This window comes from Chelonia mydas, chromosome 10 (assembly GCF_015237465.2).
Source record: "Chelonia mydas isolate rCheMyd1 chromosome 10, rCheMyd1.pri.v2, whole genome shotgun sequence".
In the NCBI taxonomy this organism is placed as follows: Eukaryota; Metazoa; Chordata; order Testudines; family Cheloniidae; genus Chelonia; species Chelonia mydas.
This window is the reverse complement of record NC_051250.2, coordinates 32,181,389-32,190,884: the sequence shown is the minus strand read 5'-3', so window position 1 is coordinate 32,190,884 and position 9,496 is coordinate 32,181,389. Positions and strand designations below refer to the sequence as shown.

Below are 9,496 nucleotides of genomic sequence, written 5' to 3'. Positions count from 1 at the left end.
GGAACTGAACGCTACGCTGTAGGAGGGGTCTATTTTTATTCTTTTTGTCTTTTACAATAAAAACAACAAACAAAAACCCAAGGGAATTAAACACAAAAAGCTGCACAAGTCAGAGACTTCAGCATGTGGCTTCTCCCAGGAGCCTCAGCGCCGTGCCAGGTCGGCAGGCCCGTTCGCTGCACGCTCAGACGTCGGCAGGGAAAGAACACATTATCAGCAGCGCATCATCCAGGGAACAGGGGCTGCCCGGTCAATGCCGCTTCGGCGCAGGTGCACTGAGGGCTGGTGCAGGGTTAGTCGTCGCTGTGACCTTAGCGACACGCATGGAGCGTTTGCACGACGCTGCGTGTCCACGGCCCAGGCAGGGCAGGGGATGGGAGGATGTGGGTGGAAGTGGGAAACGTTCAGTCGGACTCTCCTGACACGCATGAATGTGCACGTGCGTGTTTACAAATTCAGCCAGGTTGCAGGGCCATCGCAAGCCCAGGGATTTCAGGCCAAAGGCTACAAGGATGTGCTTCAGCCCGGCTCCTTTGCCGTCTGGGTGCCCGGGCACGGCTCCGATGGGCACGGGTTTGAGAAGCGTCCATAGATCCATCGAGATTTTGTGCTTTGTTTTATGTGAAATCTCCAAGAACGCCTGCGGCCTGGCCTGGCAAAGCTGGGCTGCCCACTGAAGGGCTGTAGGGGACTCACAGCCACACACACGCTTTCTCACTCTCACACCCTGCCTCTGTTCCCTCTTAATTAGGGATGTAAATATCCATTTTAAAAGTTAACCATTTAAACTATTACAATTAGGTCATTTAAACGGTTAACCAATAAAGGGGAGAGGGGCTGGGGCCTCTGCGGCTGGGGCTGCTCTGGCTGGCTGGCCCCCGAGGCTGGGGGCTAAAGGTTAGGGTCGGTTAACCCAGGGGTGGCCAACCTGCGGCTCCGGAGCCATGTGCGGCTCTTCAGAAGTTCATATGCGGCTCCTTGTATAGGACTCCGGGGCTGGAGCTACGGGCACAAACTTTCCAGTGTGCTGGGGGGTGCTCATTGCTCAACCCCTGGCTCATCATTTTCCTCATTTCACAGGTGGGGAAACTGAGGCACCAAGCTGCACTTCCCCAAGCTCACAGTGCAGGATAATGTCAGAGGCGGGAACAGGACCCAGCTGGCCCATTTGCCTCTGCCTCTCGCTGGCTCCCTGCTCCAAAGGGTAGCACTGCCCACTCCTGAGGCAGGATGACCTCTGCCATCTTCACCCTGAGGGGGAGGGGAGGCTGCCATGCCTAGCAGCCAGCCCAGATGAGCCCTAGGAGCGGTGAAGCTGGCTAGGGCCCTGCTGCAGAGCCAGTTGCTTCCCTCAGGGGTGGAAAGTGGCCAGCACTGGCTTGGAGCCATGCAGCCGGGGGAGGCTCCTTTGGTTTGCCAGGCAGACCTGCAGCTCAAGGCTCAGCTACTGCAACAGGCGAGTGCAGGAGGGAATGTCACTGCCAGCTCACCCCCCTCCCTGGCTGGGCATCAGCAGCTCCCAGCAGGAGGAGCGGCTGGGTCTCCAGGCCACTTGCCAAATACCCAAGTCCTGGCAGTGGGGCTCACGCCATGGCACAGCTACTCCCTTCTCCCTCCCAGGCTGGGGCAATCCCAGCAGAGGCCCCTCCCAGCCCAAGAAGCGGGTCACCCACAGCGGTGTTGTTGGGGCAGGCTACGCAACTCTGGTGCCAGCTCTTCCCTCCTGTCCTGGGCCATCCTGGTGTGTTTCGGGCACGACGCCATTCATGGCAGTTCCCTGCGAGCCTCCTGCCCACCCCTTCTCTTCCCCTACAGCTTCCTCAGGCGCCTCCCCCGTGGTCCTGCCCCACAGCTGCTGCCACCTTGGCCCCCCCTGCAACCTGGGGGCCGCAATGGGGCACAGAGCCTCCTGCGGCTTAGGGCCAGGATCCGGCCTGCCCTGCAATGGTCACTGCACGGCCGAGTCGCCGCTCTGGGGCATTACAGCTTGCTGGGGTGGGAGTGGGGGGGACAACTCCCCATGCAACCCCTGCATGAGGGCTCAGGAAGCCACAGGTGCTGGCATTCGGGGACAGCAGAGAGACAGGGCCTTGCCCATAGAGCACTTGGGAGAGCAGGAGGGACTCGGCCTGCCTTCACGCCAGGGGGTAGGAGACAGGCAGGGGCCCAGCGCTCCCCGCAGGGGAACGGTTGCACCTCGGCAACCTGCCAGGGCCTGGATCCAGCTCAGCTGAGTGAGGGGCAGTCAGAGAAGAATGATCAGTTGGGGGGCTGGCGCTGCAGCCCATGGGCGCCTGGGGCCCTGCCCCAGAGGAGAGAGGGGGATCACATGAAGGCATCGACTTTGTCCCAGGGCTGCGTCTCGCTGAGGAAGCTGTCACAGAAGTTGAAACCCTGCTCAAAGCCCCAGGGGTTGCCGAGTGCCTCCCCCTTCGCCTCCTCCCAGGGGTGCTGGGGGGCGTCGGCAAAGGGGGTGAAATCCTCCCAGTGGGAAGCCCCTGGGCTGGGGTGATTGGTAGCCAGAGCGCCCCACTTGCCAGCAGGGGGTATGTAGCTGCCTTGCATGGCAAGGTCCACCTCTGTGGCCAGCGAGCTGAGCGCTGCGTTAATATCCAGGTCCTCAAAATTGCTGCCGTTTCCCTGGAAGACGTCGTCAAAGGCGTCGGCCCAGTCGAAATCTCCCCGCAGGGCCTCTGCATCTCTGCCACTAGAGGGCAGCAGAGGGGACGGGGCAGTTCTGGCTGCTGGGCAGCCACGCTTCGGCAGAGGGCTGGAGGCATCCAGCAGGGGGCAGCATTGGCCATGCTGGTGCAGAGGGCCGTGGGCAGCCTGGTGAGGGGTGTGCCCTGGCTGCCTATCCCCCAGGTGGGGCATGGGGGACAAGAGGCTGCACCCAGCTTCTGGGGCGGGCACGGCGGGGTGCTGCCGTGGCGGGCTGTAGGGCGCGGCCAGGGGCCGTCTCCGCTTGAACACACCGTTGACGAACATATCGGCATACTGTGGGTCGATCTCCCAGAAGCCCCCCTTGCCCGGCTCGTCCTTCTGCCGCGGCACCTTCCGGAAGCATTTGTTCAAGGACAGGTTGTGCCGGATGGAGTTCTGCAGCCAAGACAAGGAGGAACAGGCCCATGAAGGACACGGTGGCAAGGCAGGGCCAGCAGTACCTGGACGTGCTGAGTCCTCCCAGCACCTAGAGAGTGCATAGCACTCGCCCCATTGGACAGCTGGGGAAACCGAGGCACTGGGCTTTAAGGACCAAGGAGTTAGGCACCTAAAGATCTTTGAGGATCTGGGCCTAAGTGACTTACCTGGGAAGGAAACTGGATCAGAACCAGGCCTCCTGACTCCCAGTCCCAACCATTCGCACCCTTTACCCAATCTAGCCAGTCCCTTCACCTCTCCATGTCCCACTAATGTGCGTGGGGTGGCCCCATAGCCCTGCAGGGTTGCCAGCTTTGCCCATTGCCAATATCCAGGCTCCATGGTACAGATGGGGCCCGCAGAGGAACATACATGTGTGACTCACCATGTGAGCGTTTGGGGTTGGGGGCCAGGAAATTCAGGCACTACAGGCCAGGCGAAGGCCTCAGTCACGTGCGGAGCAGAATCTCCACTTTCAGTCTTAACAATGTCCCTTTCTGGCCCTTCTGGCTGAGAAGAAACGTGACCGGAGGGCGACCAACGCGGGGCACCTGCCTGAGTCTGCTGAGAGTCTGACGCCGGTGCTCTCGGAGACGGGAAAATGCCCCATGCATCTCAATGGGTCCTTAACACCAAGCCCCTCCGCTCTGGGGGCCGCCCTGCAGAGGCTGTGCTGGAGCTCAAGCACCCTCCACCAGTCAGGGCCGTCCCTCAGCCTGCAGATACAGATCCAGGGCCCTTCCCTGCCCCCTGACAAGCAGCTCTGGACCAAGTGCCGAGAAGAGCCTGTCCACTTGAGGCTGCCCTTGCTCCCGGTGCAGCAAACCACCCCCACCCCCAGGGCTATGCAGCAGCCGTTATAAAAAGCACGGGCAGGTCCGAAACCAACCGCCCACGTCACACACAGCCCTGTCCAGCTGAATGGGCCACAGACGCTGGACCCCTCTCCCCTGCAGCTGGGCTCAGGAGCAAAGGGTGTATGGGCTGCGGCCAGGGAGATGCTCCTTCCCAGAGCTGCTCCTGGCACCTTTCTGAGCCTAAGGCTTATAAGAAGACCCCGAGCAAGGTAAGGTGCGGCCTGTGGGGGCAGCACTGGGCTGAACGTGCCATCTGGGCAGCAAGGGCTCTTTGGGACATGCTGGGCAGGTGTCACACCCCACCCCCCCATACACCCACCCCACCCAGCTCCTCTCCTGAGACACTCCCAGGCATCCCAGCAAGGCAGGGACCAGCAAAGAGCCCGTGTGGGCTCAGACACCATGGACTAGTCCTGTGTCTTTTGGAGGGTCTTTGCCCTGCCCCCAGAGAGCCGGCTGCGCAGAGCAGCACCCGCTGCCCGCAGCAGGAAGGCCCGGGGAAGGGGCCGCATGGAGCCAGGACTGTTCAGGGAAGGCAGTGTGGCTGCACGGGCTGGGCTCCCCTTTGGAGCTAGGGGTGGCTGGGCTGGAATTAAGCGGCAGCCACCAGGGGGTCTGGCAGCAGCCCCGCGGATTAGCCCTGCTTAGTTCAGCCTGCCCTGACGCTGCCCAGCAGGTGCACGCGGCCTTGTTGTGTTGCTAATGGGGACCTCAGCTTGGTCTAAGAAGAATGCGTGTTGGGACCATGTTTTCCAGCTTCTCCCTGCCCCCCCCCCCCCCCGCAGCGGCTTCCACACCCCGAGGAGAAAAGACACCCACTGTTTCCTGTGTTAGAATCACAGGCTTTTTCAGCCAGTCTCACGAGTCTTTGGGACCGGAGCAATGGTGTCGAAACACTTGGGGCGGGTAGCACGGTGAGCATGGGTGCAGGGTTGCCTGGAAGCATTACGCTGTCCATGTCCAGCTCCCAGGAGCAGGAACAACATGCCTGGGGTCAAATCTGCCTCTTGCTCACTTGTCAGCATGGTCAGAGACCTGCCGATGCCTCCTGGGACCTCCCTGGCCCAGAGCCCTCCCTGCCAGAGCTCAGGTGGCCCCATTAGCAGCCCTGGGTCTAGACAAACAAGCCCAGTGTGTTCATCCCCCGCTCTTTAATTGATGAATCCAGAGACACTGGCTCTTGGAGGCCCACCTCCCCCCGAGTCCTGTCACTTATCCTTCTGAAATCCCAGCAAGCTCCTCTCCGCACAGCGGAGGTGGGGAAGCGATTTGCATGGCCACCATGACGAGTGGGCAGAGCTGACCCACTGAGCAAGAGACTGCTCGGTAGGTTTGCTGGTTGCTCTCCCACAGCCGTGACCCGCCCCAGAGGTGGCTGCATTTCAGTCCCAAGCAGACACCCTCTCTACCACCTGTAGAGTGAAAGGCCACATGGAAATAAGGGTGGATAAGCCACCTTTCCAGTATTCCCCACTCCAGAAGACACCTGTTGGAGGAGCAGCCACACAGCTAAACACAGTGTTTGCTGGGGACTTCCAAGAAGCAACAGAGAAAGAGAAACAGTGCCCTGCGCTCCCCACCCCCACCCCTCAGCACATGCAGCCTCGATGGGGGGTGACCGAGGCAGAAGGAATCAAATGCCGCAGCTCATTTATCCACCTGTGGAGCCCCGGTCCTGGTGACAGACGGAGGCCTCCATTGTCTATCGCCTCAACAGGGCTGTTAATTATTCAAGCCACCGACTCACCTGCCAGCTGGGCTCAGCATGCCGGTAGTAGCAGAAGTTCTCCGTGATCCAGCTGTAGATGGCTGACAAGGTGACCTTGGCCTGCTTGCTGGCCCGCAGAGCCATGCAGATGAGGGTGGCGTAGGAGTAAGGGGGCTTCACCCCAGGGTTGCTCTTGTAATCAATCACTGCTGCGCCGAGGCCGGGAAGGTAGCTGGTGCTAGGGGAGGTGGCTGTGGAGGTGGGTTTGCCGAGGCGCAGGGGCATCCCCTTGGCTGCAGTGTCTCCTGCTGGTGGGCTGGCCGGGGCCTCAGACCCTTGGAAGAGGTGCTGGGGAGGCTGGTGGAGAGGGTGGCTGGGGACAGGTGGTCTCTCCGGATCAGCGGTGACGATGGAAAAGTCTTGGAGCCACTGCAGGCTGGTGAGGCTGTCATCCAAGGTCACAGCCCCGCCCACATTGTCCCGGTCCTCAGGGTGCAGCAGCAGCCACTTCTCCTTGAACCGGGCAGCGATGTCAGGCGAGGCGAGGATGGGCATCCTCCGTGGATAGGCTCCCTCCACTCCCACTGCGGGGCAGAACAGAGGCACGTCAGCCATAGGCCAGCCTTCTCCCATGCCCTGCACAGCTCCTTGTGAGACGCACCGCAGGGGAGGACATCTGTGGGTGGAGGGAGGAGAGACCCAGGCTGCAGGGAGTGGACAGCTAGGGCTGGGGTTTCCAGGAGCTGCTGGGGATGTGGATCTTTCCCTGGGAGTGTAGCCCTTCTGCCAGGTGGAGTTGGCAGCAACCAAGGCCAGGTTTTCAACATCCACGGGTCCCTCTTAACAATGCAACACAGAACTGGCTCAAGCCCCCACCCAGTAATCAGGGAAAACTAAACACTCCCCTCCCCTGGTGCCTCTAAGAGGCAACAGCACCCCACTCGCAAGTAGAGTCTGTGCGTAGCGGAGAAAATGTAATCAAAGGGGAAACCACCACAACCGTGATTTGAACATGTCTGCCCATGAGCAAAACTCCCGTCCCGGAGTACAGGCAGCCCCCTTGGCCTCCGCTTCTCAACTGGCGGTGTGCAAGTCCAACCAACAAATGTCCCTGTAACACGCCACCCCCTCCTCCACACCCCACTCACAGCTGCTGTCCTTGGTCAGCAGAGACCCAGCGTTCACAGAAAGAAACCTCAAGCAACGTCTTCCCTGCTGTTGTATTCATCTGTTGCCCCTGGCCTCTCCCCTGGTACTCAGCAATTTCAGCTCTCAGTGAGGGAACCTCACTGCTGCAGGCTGGACAGTCTCTTCTGCAGAAACCACCCGGTCAACACTAAGACCTGATTAGCAGGAAATTCAAGCTCCACTGGGAATCTTTTTATTTTAAGTGAACAGCTAGAGCTGATCAGTTCTGTGTTTAAACAGTGGAGTGGGGCAGGTCAGATGGTGCCTGTAACCCTTTAGGCAGAGTCAACACCTACAGGCACAAACTCCTCCCCACCTCTGCTGGCAGAGGGCATCCAAACCCCCTGCTTAGCGAGTTCAGTTCAGTTGAGGGTGAGCCCCACCTCAATCAGGCCAGGCTACGCACAGTCCTGGTGCCCTTCACTGGTACAATAAAGGATAACATTTCATGAGCCCTGTATTCAGCATTAAAATGATTTGTACCCCAGTGCCAGCCAGAACTGATAACTTGGGCAACACAGCTCTGTCTGCTTGCACCTCGGCAGAGTGGCTGTGTTCATGTAAATACAGTCTGGCCCTGAACCCCCCACCCCCAGCTCATTATTAGGTCTCCGGGAAGACCTCAGTCAGACCTTGCTGGAGGAGGCTCCAGCACAACAGAACAGGCATATCTTTGACACCTTCCAACCCTGTGTTACCATCTGCATTTACACCCGGGAAACTGAGGAAGCACAGGGACCTGCTCAGGGAGCACCAAGGAGAAGGGCAAGGAATCAGCTGGTTCTCACCCTTGGAAAATGCACCCTCAAATGCAGAGTCCCCTTTTGCACTGAGCGAGGGCAGTGCCCAGGCTTTGAGTCCCCTGCTCCCCAGGCGCAGGACGGAGCTGTGCAGCCGGCAGGGAGACAAAGGCCGAGCAGCTGCCACCTGCGGCGAGATGAGTTACACTGGCACCTGGCTCTGCCCTGCTCACCTGGGACGTGCAGTGTGGAAAACAAAAGTGCTGAGGCGGCCTCCAGGGAGGAGTTCTCCTGTTACCGCAGGTGGCCAGGTGCTGCCACCAAAGGGCTCACGATGACGCTCATTAAGGTCGTGCGCCAACAGATCGGGGGCGCTGCACAGTCGACGGGGAACACAATGCCACCGGGGAGGGCGGCTCAGGGTGGCCCCAGGCGCTAGCAGCTTGAGAATGGACCAGCAGCCACATGCGTGGCAGAGAGCCTGGAGAGCCAGACCCATTGCTAGCTGCCAGGAGGGCCCAAGCGGTGGCAGGATGGGGCAGCTCAGAAAGTCCCCCTCTCACTCAGTGGCTCCTGGGCTCCTCAGCAAACCTCAGGGCAGCCAGGCAGAGCCAACCTGGGGCATCTACAAGAGGGGCTGTTCTACTCTATGCCTGACACAGCTGGACCCACAGCAGGCTTCCTGAGAGGCCAGTTACTGCCACCTGGGAGGCAGGGCAACGTCAAGCTTAGCCTGTTACAGACAGGGAAACCGAGGCACGGAGCTAGTGTCTTCAGGCCACGCAGAGCTGGGACTGGGACTGGGACTGGAACTGGAACACAGGAGATCCCGGCCAAGCCCCAGACCCTCTGCCGAAGGCAATCTTCCCGTCCCATCCCCCCGCAGGGGATGAAGGCCGTCACAGCCCCTAAGGTCTGAGAAACCCCCTCTGCCCCCACCCACAAAATGAACACGACGCTGGTTATGCAACCAGGCTAGAGGCACGGATGCGTGCGGATCCCATCGGACCCACAGCTCCAGCTCCTGGGGCCTCCAGACGGAGCCAGCTTTGCGAGGCCAACCCCGTCCGGGACCTGCTCTCCCCACCCCGCTTTTCCTTTGGGGGCAGATCAGGAAAGGAGCCACGTTCAGACGAGATCCAGATCCAATCCCGATGCCCGCACGTCTGCCCGGACCCACCGGATGCGCTCGTTGCGTGCCTCGCAGCCTGGGTGCTGGGATCAGCAGCCTCTTGGAGCAGCGCCCGAGCGGGGCTGGGGGGGGTATCAAAGGGGACGTCTCTTCCTCAAACTTGCCAAGCCTCGTGTCGAGCTGCAGGGGCTAGCCCTGGGACGGGGCGGGCGGCGCTTGCCAGGGACAGCGGAGCTCTTACCTTTGCAGAGAGGTGCGGGCTGGGGGTGGCGGCCCCAGGGGGCACCTGTCTGGACCGGTAGAGAGACACTCCGCGCCCCCTGCTACCGCCCCACCCGCCCGGCTGGCCTGGCAGGGAGATGCTGGGGGCGCCCGTATCGCCTTTTGTAGGGCGGGGGGCGGCTTTAAACCGATCCTGGGTGTCTCATTGGCTGCTGGCGTGTGGAGTCCCTTGTGCCTTCTGGCCAATGAGGCCCGGAGGGAGGCTCCCAGCCCGCTCAGCACTTAGGGAGCCTCTATAAATTCTCATGCTGGACAAAGAAAAGTGCCTGGAGTTGAGGGGCCGGGAGCAAGAGCACAAGGTGGGCCTCCAGACCATGAGATTGACTTAAACCTCAGGAGGTTTTCAGAAATCCTAAATCTGGCTTCTCCCCGTTGGTCTCCTGGTCTCTGAGCCTTTGGGGGGTCACGTTTTACAGCTTTTCTCCGCAACCACCAGGGCTAGGAGTGG

General features: G+C 60.6%; 1 protein-coding gene across 5 annotated transcripts; it reads right to left on the bottom strand.

The window, feature by feature from the left end:
* Positions 1 to 844: 844 nt before the first annotated feature.
* On the bottom strand, positions 845 to 9,163 carry LOC102943365 (forkhead box protein J1-B). 5 transcript variants are annotated; one of them, XM_043524273.1, is made up of 4 exons: positions 9,008 to 9,140; positions 6,855 to 7,049; positions 5,746 to 6,290; positions 845 to 3,099 (listed from the first exon to the last, which is right to left on the bottom strand). In XM_043524273.1, exons 3-4 carry the CDS (start codon positions 6,259 to 6,261, stop codon positions 2,326 to 2,328), a joined length of 1,290 nt encoding a protein of 429 aa, XP_043380208.1. In that variant the 5' UTR covers positions 6,262 to 6,290; positions 6,855 to 7,049; positions 9,008 to 9,140; the 3' UTR covers positions 845 to 2,325. The 5 variants fall into 5 exon arrangements, with proteins under 5 accessions (XP_043380208.1, XP_043380209.1, XP_007066574.2 ...); XM_043524274.1 differs by lacking the exon at positions 6,855 to 7,049 and adding an exon at positions 7,868 to 8,115 and having other exon boundaries at positions 9,008 to 9,116; XM_007066512.4 differs by lacking the exon at positions 6,855 to 7,049 and having other exon boundaries at positions 9,008 to 9,163.
* Between the last annotated feature and the right edge of the window lie 333 nt (positions 9,164 to 9,496).

What these genes read in the sequence shown, in the direction of transcription:
- LOC102943365 (XM_043524272.1), bottom strand. Translation starts at nt 6,339, where the DNA reads ATGGGAGAAGGCTGGCCTATGGCTGACGTGCCTCTGTTCTGCCCCGCA. An exon ending in ATGCTGAGCCCAGCTGGCAG is followed by an intron (nt 3,100 to 5,745) that starts GTGAGTCGGTGG and finishes TCTTGGCTGCAG; the next exon opens with AACTCCATCCGGCACAACCT.